This window comes from Muscardinus avellanarius, assembly GCF_963383645.1.
Source record: "Muscardinus avellanarius genome assembly, chromosome: 8".
Taxonomy (NCBI): domain Eukaryota; kingdom Metazoa; phylum Chordata; class Mammalia; order Rodentia; family Gliridae; genus Muscardinus; species Muscardinus avellanarius.
In genome coordinates this window covers 9,836,837-9,861,829 of record NC_137794.1, presented here as the reverse complement: position 1 = coordinate 9,861,829, position 24,993 = coordinate 9,836,837, and the positions used below count along the sequence as shown (strand labels likewise).

The following is a 24,993-nucleotide window of genomic DNA, read 5'->3' as shown; positions in this document are numbered from 1 at the left end:
CTTACAACTCTGTAATGCTACAGCTCATTATGATTAGGTGCAGCTGTAAAAAGAGTCAAATCATATTTCTTGGGCCTTGTTAACTGGTGCCTAGAATAGCAAGTCCGTACGACAACAGTATTGACAGTGGTTAACATTCGTTGTTCACGTGGGCGAGGCACTGTCCTAAGCATATCCCATAGATTATTTCAACCTTTTTTCCCCCACAAAAACCCTGTGTGGTAGATAATATGATTTCCTCACTTTCAGATGGAGTGAGTAAGGTTCAGAAATGGTGACCAAATTGTCGATTGTCCCTCACTAGGAACGGGAAGAGCCAGGATTCAAATCAGGGTCATTGGGTTCCAGCATCCACAATCCCCCAGCACCCTCTGTTGCCTCTAGTGACTTAGAAATGGTCATTTGGAAGGCAGACGCTTCTCACCCTTATTGACGTGCTCAGAAGCAGCCCAGAGGCACAGGCAGAGTGGCGGCATAGGAAATCAGGCCCTCCTAATTGTCCCTACTTTTGATAACTTTTCCTCTATCTTCTTTTATACTGAGACTGCATCGTGGCATTCACACACGGAACTTTAGAACATAAGCAATCGAGTTTTCAATATGCTTTTTAGTTTTTCAATGTTTGTTTGGGGAAGGGTTCCTTCTGAAGGTGGGAACGCTTCTGTGTATTTAGAGGATGAAAAAACAGTAGAGAAAGTTGTGGAGAAAGCAGCAGACAGAACAGGTGCTGGCTGCACCAGAAGCCTTGGTTTACCAAGAGCGGTGCCTGGGTGAGGGACTAAGGAAGTCAAAGCCAACCTGTGGTGGGCACTAGCTATGCTGGGCGCGAGTTTCTCCAGTCCTAGGAGTAACCGCCATGATCATGGCTATGGTGCAGGATTACTGGTGGTGTCCTGTTTCACTAAAGAAAGTTGGATGCATTGATTGTGTTCTCTCTACTTGATTTTTTTTTCCAGCTATCTAGTTTAAAAAAATATTAGCTATTTCTCTTATAATTTTACTTATTTGGGGCTGACTAAATCATTGTGAAAAGACTGGAGTAACTTTGAAAGGATTTTTTTTTTTTTGGTACTGGGGATTGAACCCAGGAACATTCTACCTCCAAGCTACATCCCCACCCCTACCTTCTTTCCTTTTTCTTTTTTTTTTTAATTTGAAACAGCGTCTCGCTAAGTTGCTGAGGCTGGCTGCAAGCCTGCAATCCTCCTGTCTCAGCCTCCCAAGTACTGGAATTACAGGCATGTGCCACCACACCTGGCTTGTAAAGGGTTTTGATATATAACTGATAATAATTCCCTTACCAATGGATCTAAGGAAGAGGGTGTAGATATACTGAAATTTAAGCTCTTGACAGTACATTAAACAAGAATGGATTTCTATGCCATCTTTAAATGATACTGATTTATCTTTCCAAGTCTCCTGGATTTTGTTTTTTTACTAATTTGCCTTTCTTAGAATGTTATTATATATTTGAACCTTTTACTGCTTAGAAGGGCTTTCTATTGTTACAATCATCGGCACATCTTGTCCATATTCTCTTTTTTTTTCTTCTGGTAAAACCTCACATTTCTTTTTCTCTTGTCTTTTGCTTCTAGGAGAGCATGTAGCGTATAATTAAATTGTTCCCTAAGTACTGGGTACTCAGAGTAGATCCCTGTAAACTTGATTCTGGAATTGATATAGAAAAATGAAGTATTTAAATATTTGGTAATATCTAGGGTCATAACACACGTGAGAAAGGTCCTTCTTTCAAGAATTTGAAGATAGAGAAGCATGTCTCAGCAATAGAGCCCTGCCTAGAATTGTACAAAGAAAACCCTGCGTGACTTTCCTAGCATCACAAAATGAAACAAAAGTCAAACATTGGAGACCAAGTTTGTTACTGAGGCAATCCTAAATTCATAGTTACTACTCAATAAGTAATAATTGTGTTGAAAAAAAATTTGGGAACAACAACACAGCATGGAATTAGAAGTGCTTCTGAACTTTAGAAAGAGCATCAGCCGGGCGCAGTGGCGCACGTTTGTAATCCCAGCACTTGGGAGGCTGAGACAGGAGGATCGCACAGGTTCGAAGCCAGTCTCAGCTACTAAGGGAGGCTCTCAGCAACTTAGTGAGACCCTGTTTCCAAGTAAAATATAAAGTAGGTCTGGGAGTGTAGCCCAGAGGTAGAAAGCCCCTTTATCCCCTTTATTCCACCCCTAGTACCACAAAAAAAAAAAAAAAGAAAAAAGAAAAAGCACAAACCAGTATGGACAGAAGTGGATGAGTAAGAAAAAAGATGAAGTTGTTGATGAGTGGATTTATTAATAAGCCTTCAAAGTCGTGGAAGTAATGATACATTTGGGACAGGTCAAGAGTGTGTTGCCATTATGCCTGCTCTCAAGATGTGACAGTGTAAGGAGAAAGTCAAGATTCAAACATTTTATAATAGAAAAAAAAGTGAAATGATCAAAATCAAGATAAAATAATTGGCATGGTCTTATCCAGCATTTTTTTTTTGGTGAATTATTTTCTTTGCAGTATTCTGAAGCTTCTGCTTTGTAATTAAAAAGAATAATTTCTGGTCTCTCCCATCTGTGATGGAAGAAAGGGTGTAGGGTCCCAGGGAATATAAAATGGAGGGCATGCACTTGGCCATGGTCCTGAGGCTGCACCCACAGCGCTGGGCCATCCGGTGATGGGGTGTGCTGGCCCTCATGACATCTGATAAGGCAGGAAGGTAATTAACCAATAAGAGACAAGGTGTTACCCGAAAAATGGAGTTCGCGCACCTGATTACTAATTAATCAGGCGTGAGAGCACCTTGTAGATGCATTCGCTATTTAATTATATCAGCCAAGAGAGCATATGTTCCTAGCTTAATCTACTGGTTTATACTGACATCAAATTGTCATTATCGGAAGGAATCAGGCCTTTTGATTATTTCCACTAATTTATTGAACACTTAAAATTAATGAACCCCAGTCCTTTTAAATGTGCTCAGTTGGTTTGCAAGATGAGAGGAGAAAGGGGGGTGGGGATGAACCTTCATTAAAAGGGCAATTTGTTTGGATAAAGGTAAAGCAAATACATTTCATGGGTGATCTGAACTCTATTGGTGAAAAAAAAACAACACCAATTCTAAAAGGCCGACAAAATGGTGGAGAGGAAATAGGATATGGGGTGGGGTGTGCCTTGCTGGACACCATTAGCCTCCAAAGAGAATGTGGCTAAAAGTTTTCTTTTTTCCCCTTTCTGACTATGTGTGTACCAGTTCTCTCGGAGAACTTCTCCACAATTAAGCTCCATCAAACAAAACTGATCAAAATCAAATGTTAGAAACCAACAGTTAGATTGATTAACAAGGACTTTATCTTCTTATGTTGAAAACTGAGTGAGGTTGGAAAGGATATATATTGCCATCTTCCTCACGTAGGAATAGCCTTAGTATTGAGAGGACCTTCGCATCACATCTATGTTGTGGCTTTTGTATTCAGTTTCAGGTCAAGGTCAAGTTCAAGTCAGCGTCCAGGTGAAGGAAGGCGTGCCTCCTACGATTTCAGGTGAGTCTTAACCCACTGAAGCGCCTCGTACGGAAAATGTTCCCCAGGGATCCCGCAAATTTCTCCTCACCACGGTGACAACTGACAGGCGAGTATCAACCGGAATGCTTTTATGCCTGACAACTCTCTATCCGTTAGCCTATAACTAAAATATGTGTCTGCATGTCAAAGAAAGATATAAGGGTGTGTTTATTTTTCAAAACAATACAAAGAACTGAAACATGTAAATAAGCACATTTCATAAATTATAGACCATATGTGCACACAGGACTCCAGATCTGCAGATGGGCCATTAGGCCCCCTCCAAATGGAAAGAAAAATTCAGGGTGTCTCTAAACTTTAATTGTTTCTGGTAATTTCAGGAAATCAGGGTAAACAAACCCTCCCCAAAAGTCAGATGGTTTTGTGAAATCTTTCTAACTCAAAAAAAGCCAAATTCTCTAAACATCACATAACCACCTTCTAATGTATTTCATGGTTTGTTTTTGTTTATCCTGAGTTAATTTAACTATACATTTTCAGGAGGGATAACTCTTTGCAAAGGCTGAGTTTTCCTTTGATTTTCAGGAGCATTTTTGTGTTATGTCAACGCAGAGTCCATGTTAATCACAAAATGACCTCATTCCACAATTTAAATTAATGAATTAATGAGGTAAAGGTACTGGACTAAAACTGTAATATGGAAGAACTATTTATGGGTGCTCCATTTGTATTAGACTGTGAAGAATATAAATCAATGTTTTTTCATAACAGTTTCTAAACTCCTTCCTTCCTTCCTTCCTTCCTTCCTTCCTTCCTTCCTTCCTTGATTTCTTCCTTCCTCCCTTCCTTCCCTCCTTCCACTGGGGATTGAACCCAGGAGAATTCTACCTCCAAACTACACCTCGAGTCCTTTTTATATTTTGTTTCTGAAACAGAGTCTGTCTTACTAGGCTGCTCAGAGTTTTTCTATATTTCTGAGGTTGACCTTGAACCTGAGATTTTCCTGTCTCAGCTTCCCAAGTACTAGGATTATAGGCCTGGGCTAGCACGCCCATTTCCTAGCACTTTTTCTTTATGTTTCCTGTATTTAATACCTGTTTTCTTTTATCTGGCTTATTGCCCTGATTATTGAATGCCTCTGTATGAGGTGTGGAGGGTATAACAACGAATAAGGTAGAATGATCTTTGCCCTCATGGAATCTTACTGGTTACTTGGGATGCCGAACTCATGACTAGTTAATTGAGTGAGGATGAAAATTGGAAATTGAGTGAGGATGGAAAGGATGTATAATGCCATCTTCCTCACATAGGAATAGCCTCAGTATTGAGAGGACCTTCACATCACATCTATGTTGTGGCTTTTGTATTCAAAGCTTCCCTTAAAATAAGTGTTACCAAAAAAATGTATTCTATAATGTCCTTTCTAAAGTCCTGTATTCAAATTTCCCAAGAGATTTCTTGAATTGAGTGAGTCCTTACTTCTTTTAATTTTTGTGTTTATAATTTTGTTAATGCATTGTAAGTACACATCCCACTGAGGATCACACATACATGCACAGAGCGCTTGGAATTTCCCATCTGCATCCTTCCTCCATCCTCACGCATGCTGGTGAGATCGGTAGTGATACCTTTATATGGGGGTGTGACGTTACTGGAACCGTTTCCTTCCACCAGCCTCCTTTTCCAAAGGAGCACACTATGGGGAATTGCTCAGGCCAGCCCCTGAGAATGTTGGACTACTCACGTGTGGCCTTTTCTGGTTCAACTAGCTATAGTCAGAGTGCCACGCCATTCAGCACCGACGATGAAAATTTCTTTATTGAGGACTCTTTGGAAGAATGGCATGAGTGGGCAGCTTCTGCAGCTTATCAAAAGGGCCATTTTAACTGTGATATCTGGTCTGTCAGTTGTAACATGCAGAGTAAATAAGAAGCTGAGGCTTCACAGAGTAGTAGAATGTGGATAAGAGAAGGGACCTTGCAGGCCTACCTACCCAATCTGTCTCATTTTACAAGTGGATTGTGGAAGTCTAGAGATTGAGCAGTTTACATAGTCATGCTAGTAGTCAGCGGCTGAGAACTCACCTGTCCCATCAAAGTCCAGTGTTTCTTTCTGCAGTAGCATATAGCCTCCAGTATGTTTAAATTACTTTGTTGCAGCCAGGTGTGGTGGCATATGCCAGTAATCCCAGTACTTAAAAGACTGAGACAGGAGGATCAAAGGTTTGAGGACAGCCTCAGCAAGTAGGGAGACTCTGATCAACCTTGGGAGATGCTGTTTCAAAAAAAAAAAAAAATAGGCCAGGCGTGGTGGCACACACTTGTAATCCCCGTGTTTGGGAGGCAGAGACAGGAGGATCACGCAGGTTCAAAGCCAGCCTCGCTGGCTTAAGAGACCCTGTTTCCAAATTAAAAAATATAAAATAGGTCTGGGAGTGTAGCCCAAAAAGGGTTCTATTCCCAGTACCACCAAAAAAAAAAAAGAAAAAAAAGAAAAAAAATAGGGCTGAGAGTATGGCTAAGAGGTATAATGCCCCTGAATTAAATCCCCAGTCTGTCTTCCTTCCTTCCTTCCTTCCTTCCTTCCTTCCTTTTCTTCTTTCTTCTTTCTTCTTCTTCTTCTTCTTCTTCTTCTTCTTCTTCTTCTTCTTCTTCTTCTTCTTCTCTTCTTCTTCTTCTTCTTCTTCTTCTTCTTCTTCTTCTTCTTCTTCTTCCTCTTCTTCCTCTCTCTCTCTCTCTCTCTCTCTCTCTCTCTCTCTCTCTCTCACACACACACACACACACACACACACACACATTTGTTGGGACTATATTAATTTGTGAATTAAATTATAAAAAGTTTGTCATACTGGGGATTGGACTCAGGGGCATTCTACATCTGAGCTACAGCCCAAGCCCTTTGAATTTTTTTTTTGTTGTTGTTGTTGTTTTGTTTTGAAACAGGGTCTCTCTAGGTTGCTGAGAGGCTCACTATGTTGCTGAGGCTGTCCTTGAACCTGTGACTGTTCTGTCTCAGCCTCATAAGTATTATGATTACAAGCATGTGCCATCATGCCTAGCTTAAATTTAAAATTTTAGCCAGTTTTCATAGTTCAGAATGGAAAAGAATTCCAAAATGCAAGAAGTTACAGAAGTTATAGTTTTTGTTCTTCAGAAATGAATGTAGCATGGTTAACCTGGATACTCATTGTTAGAAGGGGGTAAGGGAAAGTGGGGGAGAGGGCACCAAGCACAGTCTGAATGTATGCCATTTTCAATATGATCCACATAAAAAAAAGAAAGGATTTCAAATAATGTGGTTTCAAGACATTACCTGATTCTCTTGGTTGGTATTGGTTATAGTGCTAATTCCAAATTTTAAATATGGGAGTATATTTTCTTTAATGAAGAATCCGATTGAAAAATAATAAATTATTGCTATATCAACAATCTTTGCCATGAACAGGAATGGAATGATGAATATATATATATATATATATATATATATATATATGTATATGTATATGTATATGTTACATATTCAAAGATTCAATGAATGTATGTGATATAGAGGAAATATTTTGGTATTCTGTTGCAAAAAGCCTCTTTGTGCACTCAATTTAATTGAGCTTATTTTGAGTACAAAATTCTTCTGGTGATTGTAAGGGCATTGTGGATAGGAAAATTCAGGGGCAACAAAATTATGGTACCTATGGGATAACATCAGGGAGAGGCAGAGGATTTGGGGTTGGGGATGTAAGTTGTTGTACGATGCTTAGTGGCCTTGAGGTGAGGACTTCTGCTAATTTGGGTCAAGATGATATTCAGTGTCTTGAAGACTTCAATGCAGAGCTTTAATGGTTCTCCAACATTATAGCTTTATTGGCTTCCTCTAAAAGCCCACAATGATTTATAAGGAAAGAAGAAGAGGGACAGAAGAAGAGGGAAGAAATAAAATTTCTTCCACTTTGAGAGAATATAAAAATACTTTTGAAGAGCCTGCACCTCAACCATGTTATTACTTCAGCAGAGTCTAATTGCAAACACTGTCCAGAGTCATATGAAACATATAGATCATCAGGTAGTTTGCCGACCCTTTTCCTGCAGATTAAGTTTATATCCTTTCTTCTGGTCTCCATGAATCAGGTGGCCCTTTTCTTCTTTGAAGTAAATCCACCCCTTCCAGTGTCTTCTGATTTTTACCCATCAGCTAATAACTCTGTTGTGTGATTGGTCTTTATTTCCTGGCTCCTTCTGTTCAATGCTTCTTAGTTAGAAACAAATAATAGTAGATAATGAATCTCCCTTTAGCTGATTATTTTTCCTCCTCCTCCTCCTCCTCCTCCTCCTTCTGCAAATTTCTCAAAAAGACAAATCTCCTCTTGGTGCAGAGCTACTGTTTTAGACACCTCTTCATTGCCATGATACATATCTGAGAAAAAGAACTTAAAGGAGAAAAGTTTATCTTGGCTCATGGTTTCAGTCCAGGGTCAACTGTCTCCATTGCTTTGGGCCTGAGATTAGACAGAACATCAGGCTTGATAAAGGAAAGCTGCTCAGCTCATGACAGCCAGGAAGCAAAAGTGTGGTAGGAAAGGGGCCAGAGACAAGATTTATTCCCCAAGGACATGCCCTCAGTGATGGACTGTCGCCAACTATGCCCCACTTGCCTGTACTTTCCACCCCCTCCCACTAATCCAATCAAACCATTAATTTATTAAATGGATTAATCTGTAGGTGCATATTTCAGTCAGCATTCTCATGGGTGTGACCCAATAAGCCTGTCTGCATACAATTTAGAGGAATAAAATTTATTTGTTCACAGTTCTAGAGATTTCAGAGGTTCAGTCCATTTTAGGCCAGGTCTATTGAGTTCAGACCATGGTGATAGGCAGCAGACAGAGGGAGAGGGCAAGGGCTCTGCCTTCACATCGTGAGTCTGGGAGCAACAGAGCAAGCAAGGGGAGGAAGCGCCATATATAATCCCCAAAGCCACACCCCCAGGGACTCCTCCTCAGTAACCCAGCCCCACCTTCATCATGGCTTCCTACTGTCTGTGAGGTCCTGGGGGGACACTCTAGATCTAAACCACTACAGTGAGGTATGAATTTTTGTGATACAATCACTCCCCAAAAGCACTACCCCTGGACATTGCTGCATTGAGATCAGCTCTTCAACACACCAGCTTTGTAGAGACACTCCAGATTTAGACCTTAACAGCCACAACATCTGGAATAGATGAAGGTAGAAGGCCTGGAGGGTGATATGTGGCTCATGTACCAAGCTTGGAACAATCTCAAGTTATGGCTGCTGTTATGAATACATTTTTACAGGAAAGCAGAGTAAGGCTTCAGTGCAAATGTATCTAAAGATTGGGAAGTTAGAACAAAGACTGAGAGTGTTGAATCTTAAAGCTGTCCAGTCCTCAGTGAGCTTGTTGGGTGATTTGACCCAATGTCTTTCTCTCCTCAACCCCAGAGCATTCCAAAATTCATTATAATATGGTTCCTACCTTAACCAATTTGTTGGGACCACTCTCATCCCCATCACCCAGGACCTGATATCAAATTCAATAGTTTCTTCTAATTCCCTCTCTTACCAGAACTTTGCTATTAACAAGATCACTTATGCCCTCTGGACTTGCTCTATTTCTTAAGCTTCCAAGAAAAGATAAGCAGTATGTTTCCAACTGCTTCTTCGTTAGCTCTTGTGGGTTTTTCTCTCTTTGACTTTCACTCTCAATAACAGTCATAGAGAAGACTAGACTTAACTGTATAGAAATCTAATAACTGTAACTTGAGACTTGAAGCATGTTCTTATCTTAAGGCAAGATGGTATAAAATGGTCAAATCTGTGTATAACATTCCCTCATTAAAATAACTACCTTAAGGTCTGCTTTGTTCAATTAAAAATAATTTCTTCCCTGCCATAAACTCAAGTGAAGGAGAAAAAAGTGAGGAATGTTTCTCTTCACCCTCTATGATAAAAAAAAAAAAAACTGAAGTAACCAAGGTATTTTTGAGGTTTGTCATGGGTTTTAAAGAATGTAGTCATTGAGCAATTGAATTTCACTGGAAATGAGTCTTCTCAAATATCTAGTCAGACTTTTGTGTGGCTGGTTACTGGCTACCCAACTGATGTTCCTACCTTATCCCTACTTTGAATATTTAGGGTATAAGATAAAGACAGAGGAGAAATTGGGAGAAGACTTAGAAAGACATTGTAGTGTTGGTGTTTAAAGCATTTTTAAAGTCCCTTTCTGAGAGAGAGAGAGAGAGAGAGAGAGAGAGAGAGAGAGAGAGAGACTGACTTATTTCTAAGCCATTGCCTTATTTCTATGGTTTGTAGTGTATTTTGTGCTAATTCAACTGCCCATGATTTCTGCTTAACCTCGGTCTATATACTTTTAACTTATCATGGGGCTCTTATTAGATCATAACTGAGGACTTGGGTGCTGGTAGAAGGAAAGTACCTGAGTATTCTGCATGGTTCTGACATCACACATTTTACCTTGTAAAGCCACTGAAGCTCACAATCACTACCAGAGAAAGGAGTCAAACCTGTAAGATGCCAACTCTTTCTCACTGGGTGGGGCTCCTTTCCCTTTTTCAGACTTATATTCATCCACTGCTTGCTGTATATCTCCACCGCGAGGTCTCTAAAGTACCCCAAACACTCCACAGGCAATTCATATAGAGGCTGATAGGACTCGTCAGATTCTGTCTTCATGGTCTGCAGATCCTTGGCCCTCCACCATGTTGCCCTTCACACTCTGGCTCCTGATTCTTTCTTCAGCCTCATCAGTCTCCTTCTGGCTCTGTGGTTCAGCAACACCAGTCTTCCCATGGCCTCTCATTCCTGGCCTTTGTTTATGCTCATTCCTCCAGGTATAGTGTGAATGCTTCTCCAAGCCTTCATTACAGCCTCTTTTTTACCCCTGTCACATCTAAGTCTTCAGAAATATGACTCTGTTACTGACATCTCCTTTAGAAACGTTTCCTGGCCGAGTCTTGTTGTCTTTCTTGGTTGGGGACTAATAAAGTACTCCTCAGTGCCTATGTGCATTTTCTCCTCTCAATATTTACTGATAAATATTTACTGGGAGAAAGACAGTCATTTATTTATTTTTAGATCTCTACCCTTTTAGGGCAGTCTAATAATGAGGGTACTCATTATTTAGGCTTACAAAAATCAGTCAGTAGTGTGTGGGATTCCTACACCTTGTCAAAAGAGAAGGTCTTTTCATCCTTTGTTTTTGAGACAATCATTCTACCCCTCCAACTCTGTACCAGTGATCACATCCCAGGAAAGAACAAGTCGATACAGTTCAGTGTGGAGCTGAGCATATTGTGGTAGTAGGGGTGCCCATTAGGAATTATTAGATTCATGTTTAAATTCTGTGATAGAGATGCCAGTGAAATAATTGAAGAGAAAATGCTACTTGATCATCAGAGGAAGAATCAATGAGAACTACTCAGAACATTGGATCTGTGTAAATTTCCGCCCTGAGAATCATCCAGGTCACTGTTCTGCCATTAATATGCCTCGAAAGCCAAGTGTGGTGGAGCACACTTGGAATCCCAGTGCTTGGGAGGCTGAGACAGGAGGATCAGGGTTTGCAGCCAGCCTCAGCTACTTAGCGAGGCCCTCCACAACTCAGTGAGACCCTGTTTCAAAATAAAGAATAAAAAAGAGGGCTGGGGGTATAGCTCAGAGGTAGAATGGACCTGGGTTCCATCCCCAGTACTGATAAAAACTGTGCGCTGAGAGCTGTGTGATCATACTCTTGACTCTGCCATTCCATTGAGAAATCTGTTTGCGAAGATAATTAGAATTATTGGCAAGTTTGCATAGAGATAGTTTAGAGCACATTATTTAAAATAAAAAGGAAGTGGAAAGGGCCTAAATGTCAGATATCTTAGGGATTAAGTAAATTATGATTTTTGCCTTATAGAATATTATGCAGAAGCTAAGCAAGATAAAAACTGCATGCAAAAATAAGAACTGAAAATGATATAATTTTAACTATATAAAATGCTGAGAAATTCTGCAAGGAAACATAAATAAAAGGTTGATGGCAGTTACCACTATGTGGTAAGATTATGGGCAATTGTCATCTTTCCTTGCTTTTCCCATATAATCCACAATAAGCATGTATATGTATATATAAAATAAAGTAAAACACAAATGTTAATAAGATTGGAATAGGTTTTACCCAGAAATTGAGATAATGCAAGAATTGGATGATTACTTGCCTTCTAGATAATAACTTTTTAATAGAAAATACTCCCAACTTCCTAAAATAAGGATAGAATTTGGAAGTTATCAGAATGAATCAGATTTTCATAGTTGCCTTTCTGGTTTTCCAGCTTGTACCTCTGCACCTGAATCAGCTTTAAGATGGTCCGTCCCTGAAACATGGCAAGATGTTGAAGAGGGCTGGGGAGGACACAACCATACCATCCCGGGTCCTGGGGATGATGTCCTGATTTTACCCAGTGAGTAAAACAACCTCCAAGATTAATCATGAACAGATTGAATCAGGCCAAACTGGATTGAGGATTATGGTCAATTCATGTTGTACAATACAGTATAGGTAATAGAAATAAGTAGGCACTTTATAGCCCAATTTGTGTGTATTTTTGGGGGGGTTAATATAGGAGAGAAATTTCATAGTTTAGTGGAATCCAGAACAAATACCAGATCTGCTTCTGCTAGCTCCATAACTTTCTCCTTGTTTCCCCAAGGCGCGCGTGTGTGGGTGTTTACAGCTTTGAGTAGCCTTAAATTTGAAAGACATAGAGAAAATGAAAGAGAGCAATATCTAAATGCCCCCTTATTTTTTGCTTTCATAAATTTTCACAAAAAGGACAGGACAAATGGAAATAACTCTGTTTTCATGATTTCTCAAATCCTGGGGAATAAAAAGATTGATAAGTTAGAAAACATCTATTCATTCCTTCATCTAGAACCACCTCCCAGTATACACAGAGATAGAATTCCCAAAATACATAGAAACACCGCAGCCACATTTAAAGCCTTCTTTTTCCTTAAGAGAAAGTTAATAAAAGTTACAGAAAAATCTCCCTAGACAAAGAAGAAAAAATGCTTTTCATAGAACAATTATATTTTCTACCAACAACCCGGTTCTATTTATAGTTTAATTTGAACCTCTTAAGGTAATAGTAAATAACAGATCTATAATAGAAGAATGTTTGGCCATCTGTGAAAGAATGATGATAATGTCAAACTTGAACGCTCACCAACACACAAGGAGCTGCTCTCCATGTGATAAGTTAATCTTCCCAATGACTTTGTGAAGTAATAAGTAATATTAATGCATGGATTACTACTGACAGAGAAAGAGACCCAGGGCAGTACGTCATTGTTCAGAGTTTATACTTCAGCAGAGCCAAGATTTGAGCCTTGCAGATTTGAGCTCTAGCAAGCTTGAGCCCTAGGAGTCTGATTCAAAATCCTCATTACTTGTGTTTTCTTTCTTTGATTTTTTTTTTCCTGTACTACTGGGATTGAATCCAGAGTCATTCTAACTCTGAACTATGCCCCCAGCCCCCCCCCCTTTTTTTTTTTGGTAACAGGATCTCACTAATACTGTGCCCTAGCCTGGAACCTGTGATCCTCCTGTCTCAGCCTCCCAGGTCCAAGTCTTTATTCTAAAGCAGTTAGGTACATTCCTTTTATAAAAGGACCGATGGTTAAAAAAGAGTAGTTATGTTGTTTGTCTTACTTAAAATGGAATAACGAAGACAAAATAAACCCCAAACACTGGTGACCTCTTGGGCTTTGTTGATGTGTCTGTGTAGCTTGCCAAGGGATGGGAGATGTATGTTACACACATACCCCATACAGTCTTGAATTATTATCATCATCTGACTTCCCCATCACCCACATCTCTTCAATGGAGGATGCAACTTTTTGAATAAACAAGCTCATGAGTCATTCCAATACGGAAAAGGAAAATCTGTTTTGTCTCAGCCATCTCTTTGAAGAATCTAGCCAGCGGATTCGCCCTGGGCTATGGTTTTCCCCCCACTAACTAAGCTGTCTCTCCACCCAGTACAGGAAGCAAGAGGCACTTTTGAAGAGAGCCAGACTTTTAGGATGCTCTGGGGCTTCTGTGCGGAGCAGTGAGCAATCTCAGCCATGGTGCCTGCTTCGATACTTGACTGTGGCCTCTGTGCCCTGGTTCTGGGAGCTTCTTCCTTTTCCGCCACCCTTCATTCTGGGTTCAGGGTCAGCTCAGAAAAAATGGATCTGAATTCTCCATACAGCTTCTCTTAAATAGTAAAAATCTATGCTGTGGGGCAAGGGGGAACATGGGCACTGGATATGTGGGGTGCCTGTAGCCCGCCCTCCGAGACAAGCAATGATTTTGAAACCTGCATAGGCATTGTTCATCATGTTCAGCTCTCAGGTGAAAAGACAGACGAGGGAGAAGGGATGTACAACCTGGAATGCCACTCTTGCTCTTTGCCTATTGCTGTCTCTTCTTTTTCAATAACCTGTCTCCTGATGCCAGCCACTGACCTGTTACTTGCCAGCATTTGAATCCCTGGTGCTGCTCGGTTTTGAGTCTTCTGCAGGAGCTGTTGTGCAGTCTGTTTCACCTGTTACTTGGGCAAACCTTTCCTGATACCGCGACTCCTGAGGGGCTGGTGACTGCCTCTACCTCCTCTTTCTGCTGAGGTTTTCCTCTCTCCGAATTCTTCACCTTCTCTTGACCGTCTTTGTTTCCTTCATCCCTCCCCTCTGTTGAACATGTGTTCACCTGAGCCTGGCATAAGACAGATACTTCAAGAGTGATGCTTGGATGAACGGTAGGAGTTCATTGCCACCATCCGTGACCTAACAGCAAAAATCAGTCTTTGGCTTCAACAGAGCACAGTTTCCAGCCTTTAGGAGTCAGTAGAAAATAATGGTGTACCTTTTGACAGATTCTTAAGAATTATGAAATGATTTGATGATATTACTCAAATTAATTATAATGATAGTTACCAGTGGAACCAGACTGTTTGGTGTGTCCATGCATGATGCTAAGTGTTCTGCAGTGATTTTCTTACTTAATCCTCGTGACAACTCTGTAAGAGGAGCCGATTATTACCCACATTTTTACAGATGAAAAATCACAAAAGGGGGTAACTTGTTCAGTTTTAATTCATTAGTAAGTAAAGAAGCTGGAGAAGAAAATTTGGGCGTTTGATTCAGATCTGTAACTCTATTATTTTTTTTTAATTTTATTTATTTATTTATTTATTTATTTATTTATTTATGTATTTATTTATTGTACTGGGGTGGAACCCAGGGTCTTTTCTACCTCTGGGCTGTACTCCCAGACCTATTTTATACTTTATTTGGAAACAGGGTCTCACTAAGTTGCTGAGAGCCTCACTAAGTAGCTGAGACTGGCTTCGAACCTGTGCGATCCTCCTGTCTCAGCCTCCCAAGTGCTGGGATTACAAGCGTGTGCCACCACTCCTAGCAGTTCTCCTTTCTTAAAAGTAACTAACTTTCCTTGTTCTGATTCATGCAAATTAGGCTCCATATTATACTGAATTTATGTTCCTCTGTTTATTGTTCATGTTGTTCTTTTAACTAGGACTAAAAGCAAAAATACACACACACACTATATATATATGTATATATATATATATACACACACACACACACACACACACACTCACACACATACAAACTACTATTGAATACCTATTGCATATAACATGCTCTGCCTGAATAATCTCATCACAATCTCTTGAAAATCAAAAGAAACTTCTCAAACAGGGATCCAATATGATAAGCTATTAGTAAAAGCATTTTCCTTGCATCTTCCAGCAAATATAGTTGTAATAAACATTTCTTCCCAATGCAGTCTAATAAGTATTTACTAAAAACTCACCATGTTAAAAGGACAGTACCAAGTACTCACAGTCTGAGCACCAGAGGCAAATTGCATACGGCCATGATCTCAGACCGCTGGTGATTGAGCTAGGTTAATAACACACCTACGGAACAATAAACAAATAGTTCTACTTGGCGCAGAATGTAGAATGTGTTTAGAATCAAAGCATATTAGTGAGTACAAAAGGGGCTTTGTGGAGGAAGAAGCAGTTGGAATGGACTTTGAAGGATGGCATATGAATCTGAGGTGCAGCCCTGAGACACAGGGATATGGAGAATTCTGCAGTGGGATATATAAGAAGCTGTCAATTAGAACCAACCTGGGTTTGCATTAGGATTTGACATTTACCAACTGCGTGACATGGGTGCTAGCCTTCCTGACTCTCATCTCTAACATGAGGATTATAATTAATATATCATCACATTATGAAGATTTAAGGAGATAGCACCAGTGCACAGGACCACTGTGAAGAATATGGGTGGTAATGAAATTATAGATGAAAGCTGTGATTTGTGATAGATCAGGTGGTCTTTTCCTTCATTTTTCCATCTGACTGCCCCTCTTGGCCTCTGGTATTAGCAACACTTTGTATTTGCTTTCCAATGGCTTATTATTTAATTTTCACAACATCCTTGGGAGCTAAATAGGTAATAACTATTATTACAGTAAAAACCCATTTTTACATAATACGATTTTAATGGAACTGCTGATTTTACAAAATGAAAGTGACTGGTAAAGAAGATTTAAGTGATACTTTTGAACCTCTAATATAATTTTATGGTGTTTTGTGTATTTTAATTCATTAATAAAGGAAACGTGTAGAACATTCCCATCATTATTCAAATAGAATAGCATAATTTTTCAATAAAATTCTTCGGGTAAATTGCCTATTTCCATTTTCTGGGAAATCAATTTTATGGAATGACCTCAGACCCATCCTATTCCATAAAAATAAGACTTTACTGTACTAATAAAAGATATCACTATCTTAAGTATGGTACCATTTTCCTTCAAGGCGTTCTGTCTTTATAGACATTGGATTTTGAAAGAGCTGTAAATTTTTCTCTGCATTACACTGGGGTGATCATGAAGAATTTGTTCTTATGGTTTAGTTGATGATAATTTTGCCTCTTACAAGCACACATATCTGGATGTCTTTGCCCCCTAAATACTGGATGAATTGGCCACTGAATTCTAGACATCATAAGTAATAGGAATAAGTTCTATTTAACTTAGCACAAAAATATTAAGCCTTTTTAAAGAACAACTGGTCAGTTGGAAAAATTATCCCTTTAGTTGCTTCTCCATATTTGTCCTGAGCTGACCCAAGAGGGATTGTGTAAGACAGTTCCAGAGCTTCCTCTGAAGGAGTCTCAGCCTTGGCAGGATGACACCATTTTTGCACAGGGCAGGCTTAATGGAAGGAGGATGTGCTATAATTCCAAATGATAGGATTCTGTTTTGAAGGGTACAGATATGATATCATGTACCCTCCAGCATCTTTTCTAGCGCGTGTGTGTTGTGGTAGCATTCGCCGTTTCATTTTCTATATTACTTTGAACTGTTCTTATTTGAAGAGATGAATGAGAGTGTACTGCTTTCTTTTTACAATAGTCCTTCTGTTTGTTCTGGTTTTCAATACGTGGATACTTTGAAAAAGCAGAGAGGCTCATCAGAGCCACACGATATTCAAAGATAGAAATATCTGATGCATTTCCTCGTTAAATTGCAAGGCCTACCGGATAGGTGATATGAGGTAAGATGATCGTAAGTCAAGAGGTAATTTTTCAGGAAAGGAGTAAAATATTGTAATTATAGAATTATTAGCTTGATTTATTTTTTTCTCATCTTTAATTATAGCTAATTTATGACAACGAGCACACATAAAGATTTAGATCTGCACCAGCAATCGGAAGGCAAAAATTATAAACATCGGTGTTGTTTCTGTAGCTGAACTAGTTCTTATAATGTTGGCCTTGTACCATTTGGATGGGAAAGAAACATCCTACAGTTACCACCCACTTTAATTTTCACAAATTAACAAACAGGAAGGGAAGGAATTGATGCTTAAAGGACTGGCAGTTTTTCAATTATGCATGGCATCAGAATGGTAGCAGCTGTACTGTGGATGTTTGGGAACGTTACCATAACCTACCAAACTGCAGAAACCTCACAGCTTAAACACAGACATTTTATTCTTTACATACTTTTACAGGGAAAGGCTAGCCCAGGATGCTTTTGTTTAGATTCTTCTACTCATTTCAGTGAGATAATAGCTGAACTGAAGTTATCGAAGACTACGTGGCTAAGATGACTCATTCTTTTTTTTTTTTTGGTGGTACTGGGGTTCCTGGAAACCTTCTACCTCCAGGCTACACTCCCAGACCTATTTTTATATTTTTATTTGGAAACAGGGTCTCTTAAGCCAGTGAGGCTGACTTTGAACCAGTGCATCCTCCTGTCTCTGCCTCCCAAGTGCGGGAATTACAAGCGTGCACCACCACGCCCAGCTAAGATGACTCATTCTTATGCCTGGCTTTTGGAGCTGGTAACTGGCTGGGAGCTTCTCTACGGAGATCTGCTGGGAGGACTCAGTTCCCTCCTTCAGAGGTTTCTCTGTGGAGCTGTTGAGCTTCCTCACAGCATGGTGTCCGGGTTCCAAGAAAGAGTAGCTTAAGAGAAAGAGTGCCCCAAAGTGAGTGGTCTAAGACAACCAGGTGGAAGCTGCATGCCTTCTGAGCCCACTTAGTGGCCCTCACATTCTGTTGGTCAAGCAAGTGCAGAGGTCAGTCCTAGTGCAGGGGAGGAAGATCAGTTTCCATCCCTCACTGGGAAGAAAAGCAGAGAATTTGCAGCTGTCTTTACTACCGTATATCTGTTTATATGTGTGTGTGTGCGTGCGTGCGTGTGTGTGTGTGTGTGTGTGTGTGTGTGTAATTAAGAGCAGATGTATCTGACTTAATTTAAAAGGTGTTTTAAGGATGCTAAATTTGTGCTTTTTTTTTTTCTATCTAGGTAGACCTTATTCAGATTCTGTTTGCTTGTATTAACCAGAAATTACAGAATTCCTGAAGACAGATTAGTCAAAGGATCCCTTTCTTCTTTCCTTCCTTCCTTTCTTCCTTCCTTCCTTTCTTCCTCCCTTCCTTCCTTCCTTCCTTCCTTCCTTCCTTCCTTCCTTCTTGTCTTCCTTCCTTCCTCCCTTCTTTCTTTCTTGTCTTCCTTCCTTCCTTCTATCTTGTCTTCCTTCCCTCCTTTCTGGTCTTTCTTCCTTCTTCCCTTCCTTCTTTCTTGTCTTCCTTCCTTCTTTCTGGTCTTCATTCCTTCCTCCCTTTCTTCTTTCTTGTACTTGTCTTCCTTCCTTCCTATATCACTCTTCCTCTGAACTACATCATTAGCCCTTTTTATTTTTGAGACCAAGTCTCACTCAATTGCCAAGGCTGGCTGGCCTTGAACTTGAGATCTTCCCATCTCAGCCTCCTAGATGCTGGGATTACAGGCATGCCTCAACAATCAGACCTTAATTTTCTTATTTATTATTATTTTAAATGTTCTATATCAGTACACTACTTCTCATCTGCCCGAAAGTGCTTTTCTTTATCCCTAGAGTAGAAAGCCAGGAAATGAAATTAAGGAATTAAAACCAGGCAAGGTGATACTCACCTGTAATCCCAGTACTTGGGAGACTGAGACAGGAGAATTATAGTTCCCAGGACAGCTTCAGCAATGTAGCAACACTATCAGCAACTTGGAGAGTCTCTGTTTTCAAACAAACCAATACAAATAAGTAAAAAGTTCTGGGGTGTACATCAGAGGTAGAACGCCCCTGGGTTCAATCTCCAGTACCAAACAAACAAATACAGCTATGTATATATATTTTACCAAAAAAATGAGATTTTAATTAAATGTCAACTATTTAAAATTTCTTATAAATGGCAAAAAGAAAATAACAATGTAAATATGTTGAAATGGGTTATCACCCTTTCCTTAATCCCGATGTGTCAATCTCTGCTAGACTCAATTGTAGTATTTGTTTCTAGGCTAATTAGAACTCACTTAGAATCTCCTCTTGGGATCCAAAGTCATGTCGGCCCTGGCACTCTTTATGGCTTGCTAACTTGCTGGAACTAATTAGAGTTTTACTCTCGCCAAATGGTTTTCTTCAAGCCCTTTCCTGTTCTCACTCACCTGGGAAGCATACTCACTGTCAAAGTATATTCGTATTAGTACCATAAGTTACAGTGATTTTAGAAGAGAACGTAATTCCCTGAGGTAGCAGATCCCAATTTGGGTGGGAATAGGGGAGCAGGTTTGGGTAAATGTGAGATATGTAGCAGACCCAGGTGTAGTTTGCTCATTACCCTCACCTATTTTTTTTTTTTTTTTTTTTGGCGATACTGGGCATGGAACCCAGGGGCTACACCCCCAGCCCTATTTTTTTAATTCTTTATTTTTAAACAGAGTCTCACTGAGTTGCAAAGGGCCTCACTAAGTAGTAGCAGAGGCTGTCCTTGAACCACGATCCTCCTGTCTCAGCCTCCCAAATGCTGGGATTACAAGCATGAGCCACCATACCCAGTGTCCCTCATCTGTGTGTGTGTGTGTGTGTGTGTGTGTGTGTTTGTGTGTGGTACTGGGGGTTGAACCCAGAGGCATTCTATCTTTGAGCTACACCCCAGCCCAATTCTATTTTTTATTTGGGAACAGAGTCTTGTTGGGTTGTTGAGAATTTCACTACTTGCTGAGGCTGGCCTTAACCTGCAATCCTCCTGTCTCTGCCTTTCAAGTACTGGGATTACAGGCATGTATCACCATGCCTGACTACCCTCATCTAGAGAAACAATTTACAATTTCATATTCTCTTCCCTCAGTGTCCCAGAGGTCTAGGGCTACTAGAAACCTTATGTCTCAACCCAAGAGGAACCTAGCAGGTATCCCTGTAAAACACTCATGATGTGTCCCATCACTTTCGATATATGCTGGTTTGGGCAGCTATAGCATCTTTTTACTCTTGCATAACCTCTACAGACTTCCATCTGAAGTTTACAACTAATTCTTAAATAAAATAGGACTGGGGGGGTGTAGCTCAGAGGTAAAATGTCTCTGTGTTTAATCCCCAACCCCATGGGGAACAAAAAGGACTATGTATTAGTCTCCTTAAGATTTTAGGGTATACCCTGGAATTTGTCATATAGTTAATGAGCATGATGATAGTAGTAAATGCATGGGGTGATTGCTATGAAAATCCACATATATTGTAAGCTTAGTAGGGAAGCAAGATTGGCAGGAGTTGGCATTTGATCAGTTAGGCAGAGTGAAGGAAAATTAGTCATTTAATAATGACCAGAACTCTTGCATGCAGAAGACTGGACATGGGTGGTCAATAGAAATAGAGAATTCAGGGGAAGGAATGGGTTTAGAAAGGAGAAGACATAACCCCCATTATATAGAAATGTGCTAAATTTCATGTGCAGATGCCTAGTTGGTAACCGAAAATGTAGTCCAGGAATTTGGGAGGAAAACCAATTACAAATCTGGCTCTAGATTTGGCAAACCTCAGAAGAATTTACTCAGGAAGAGTTGGGAATTATCTGAGGGTTGGAACCACCAACATGCCAGCGATTGCAGAGAAATATACAGAGGGAGTAGAGGATAATATCTTAGGGAAACTTCTAATTTAAGTGGCCAGTAAAGATATCAAAGGAGGAGCAATGATGGAGGTAGAATAACTACAACAGAGAACAAGAAAGAGCCTACCAAGTCGACGCAGGCTGGCAATGCTAGACCAAGAATTGACTAGGAGGTTAGTAAGTTAGAAATTGTCTGGGAATAAACTTCATACTCTCTGGTGGGTCCTACAAATCAAATGCAAATATAACGTAACATCTCTTGTCATACCATCGCACACATTTGGTTTTGATCAGTCTCTTCGAGAATGCAGCCTATCTTTATTAAAATTAAATCAGTTACTCTGATGAGACAGTAGACTTGTAGAGTGACAGCAAGGTCGTCCTTAGTCACTTTCTGGTTAGAATGCTGCCAAATATAACGTATTAATAGGCTCATGGGATGAGTTCAGTCTAACCAAACTGGTTTATTTGCATAGCTCAGTCAGTTCACGTGGAGGAAATAGAATAGGCTGTGTCTGTAAGATTCCACTGTCATTTTCAAATGTGTTACAGAAATCCAAAGCAACATGATAAATATCTTTGAAGATGATTTAGGGAATATGCACACCACTAATTAGCTCAATTCCGGAGGTAAGAATTGAAGTTGTATTACTTAGAACAGGTAGCGTTAGTCTATCGGAGTTCATTGGTTACCTCTTTTCTTTCCTGGAAAAATCAAATAGCATCTAGAGATTTTTATCTTTATTCAGAGATGCTGGTATTAGAAACTACTCCCTTTAAAAGTACTAATAAATTGGTTGATCCATGATCCTGGTTTTCTCAGGACTGAGGGATTTCTCAGTACACAGGGATTTTAGTGGCAAAACCTGGAAAGTCTGAGGCCAACTGGGATGTGTGGATCAACCTGGTAAGAAATCACCTTCAAAATTCATAGCAATCTCACATTCTATGATTTGTGCTATAACAAATTTTCTAAGGGTTAATGGCATTTTTTCTTGATTTAAATGCATAAGCGTGTATTTCCCCAGTTTTATTTCTCCAAGCACCGTGTTTCATGGACTTAATATTCTGTGAGGAGACAGAGGCATTTCTTGCAAGAGAAGGGGGCCTGAGTGGTTGCATATGTATTTACCCTCCTGGTTAGGGCTGGAAAAGTAAGAGCCGAGGAGGAACACTGCCCATGGAAGTTTTTAATGTGGAGCAGAATTTCATTCACTCGCTCTAATTGAATTACTTCTTTTTCTCTTTGCTTTATGGTCTGTTTTTCATGCAGATATTTTTGGAATGTAGAATTAAATAATTCATGATTTCCCTATTATTGGTTTAGGTATAGTTGCCATTTCTTGAGTTGATTATACTTCCTTAAGGGGGCTTTCAGAGTCTCTTCATATGCAAAGGTTTAAAGATAAGAATTTGGCCAAGTGACTAGGCGTTGTAGGTACAGATGTGCCAACAGGCGCAGGAATAACCTGATGGCTCATTGTTGGTCTTTAGGTTACCATGCTATTCCATCGCCCTGGGCTTCTTTACGTTTTTTGTGCCCTAACTCCCTATAGTTATCCAGCGAAGACTAGATCCATTCTCAAAATAATGTTTTTGATAAAATAAATCAGTTAGGATTAAAAAGGAAACTATATTGATGCAGCTATAAAACTATTAGAGATAAAATTTGAGCTATAGTGTATTTATGAAGATTAATAATAATAATAATAATAATAATAATAATAATCTGGTGCTAGTTCTAATACCTGTCATACTTTCAATGTCATTGCAAAATTTTTCCAAAAAAGGCAGCCATAAATGTTATCCCTTCATGTGAATGCATACTAATCCTTCCGGAACCTTGTGAATCTGGGTTGGCTTTAGCCACTTGCCTGACTGGTAGAAGGTAGAGGTAATGTTCTAGGAGTTCAAGGCCGAATCACAAGACCCTTTTGCCTTGGGTGTCTCACTTCTACTGAAATGCTCCTTTTCTGGAACACCATCCTTAGGCAATGGGAATCCAAAAATTATGTGGAGAGCCCATATTTTTCAGGGTGGTTGACAGCCCCAGATAAGCTTTAGCCAGGAGCCAACATTAATTCTCAGCCAGGTAAGTGATCATCTGTCTTAGACATGCAGGTTAATGGAGCCCAGTAGTGGGGTATGCTGACAATTTTGAAGTATTCTTTCTTTTTTTCACAAACCTAAGTCCCAGTTTTATCCATCAAAAAGCCTGTTCCTCAGGCTTGCTTATGTTTCCTTAAATAATGTTTCTGAGGAGGGGAACTTAAAGTTTGGCTCATTAAGATAACATACAGGGCACTCCAGGCAGAGTTAATGGCCTATGTGCTATTGAAAGGGGATAACAAAGATTAAAATCTCATTTTGGAATGAGTATTGTTTCTTCTTCAAAATTGATTTATACTTCATGCCATTTGCATAATGTATGTGATATTAAAGCAAAGTTCAGAAATCATGCATTTATTGAATAATTATTTACTGACACACCTCTTATATGCTAGATACTTGGCCTTATGTGGGGAATAAAATGGTAAGCAAAACAATTCCAATACTCACCTGAGTCTTCCTGCCTAGTAGGGAGACAGAAATACAATAACACTTGTAGTTAAGAATCAATTAAATTAGCAAATGAGCTATAGGAACATTCAGGTGATGAGAGCATATACCATGGGGATCTGTACTGGAGGGAAGTGAATTAAATTATAAACTATATTATAAGCATTAAAACAACCATTTAAATATTAACCATTATTAGCTGTACATTTACTTAGCATTTTTCAAAATATTTTCCATTAAGTTGGATCCATATAGTGGTCACGTGAGGAATATTAAACAAGACATGGATTTTGGAAATTTTGGACTAAGCAAAGATAAATTTCTTTCTTTGCATTAGGAATTTTCAAATTCCTCTCTATTATCATATGAGCTGTGCAAATTTCAGAGGAAGATATATTATATGCTGTTTTTCACATATACATATGTATATTTTTTTGAAAATTATATATATACGTATATAACCATGTAACCCTCTTATTACAGAGCAGATCATCATGCCAGTATTCCAGGAAAACTCTTTGAGCACAAAGTACTTTCACACCTAATCTAACACAACCATACTGTGAAGTTAGGTGCTCAGTTGTTAGTAAGATCAAGTCTTCTTTGAGGAATAAAGATCTAAAAATAGGAGGTGATATTTCTCTTACATGAAAAATAGTCGGTTTAATGTTTTCATAGTGTTGGACTATGTGCTATTCAGTTTTTCATCGTTAAGACAAAAATATCCGACCGAAACAACTTAGAGGAGCAAAAATTTATTTCAGCTCATGGTTTCAGAGGATGCAATCCATGGTTGGCTTACTCTAAGGCAGAAACATCATGGCAAAAGGACAAGGTAGAAGAAAGATGCTCTGCTCATAGCAATTGGGAAGTAGATGAATCCTTCTAATGCATATCCCTAGTAACTGACTTCTTCCAACTAGGTCCCACATCCCATTCATCCATTCAGATCTCAATGGATTAACCCATCAAAAAGATTAATGAGGTCAGAGCCCCATGATCCAATCATTGCCCAATAGGCTCACCTCTGAACCATGCTGCCAACACATGAGCTCTTGGGAGGATACTCCAGATCAAACTATAACAGAATCCTGTCTTCTTGCTCCATCACTTGTAGCTTCTATTCCAAAATCATCCTGTGGGCCAGCATGTCTGATAGAGCTCCAGTCTTTGCAACCATATTCCAACAAGCATGGAGAGTGGACTTTTCTTGTGAGTCTTGTGACCTTTCTGTTTGTACCTAATTGTTCTATACTAAGCCAAATGGCCATATAAAGCTGGAAGGGAGGCTGGGAATTGTAGTTTTTCAGCTAAGTGGCAGTGTATTCAGCTTAAACTTAGATTCCATGACTCAGGGAGGGAAGAATAAATACAGAGAG

At 39.5% G+C, this 24,993-nt stretch overlaps 1 protein-coding gene across 1 annotated transcript in view; it reads left to right on the top strand.

The window, feature by feature from the left end:
* The window catches only part of PKHD1 (PKHD1 ciliary IPT domain containing fibrocystin/polyductin), a gene marked incomplete at both ends in the record, with an annotated part of 452,539 nt that overhangs the window by 260,435 nt on the left and 167,111 nt on the right, over positions 1–24,993 (top strand). The window contains 2 exons of the mRNA XM_080700604.1: positions 3,480–3,545; positions 11,875–12,003. Coding sequence (XP_080556730.1) covers positions 3,480–3,545; positions 11,875–12,003 — 195 coding nt within the window. The remainder of the gene's footprint in view (positions 1–3,479; positions 3,546–11,874; positions 12,004–24,993) is intronic.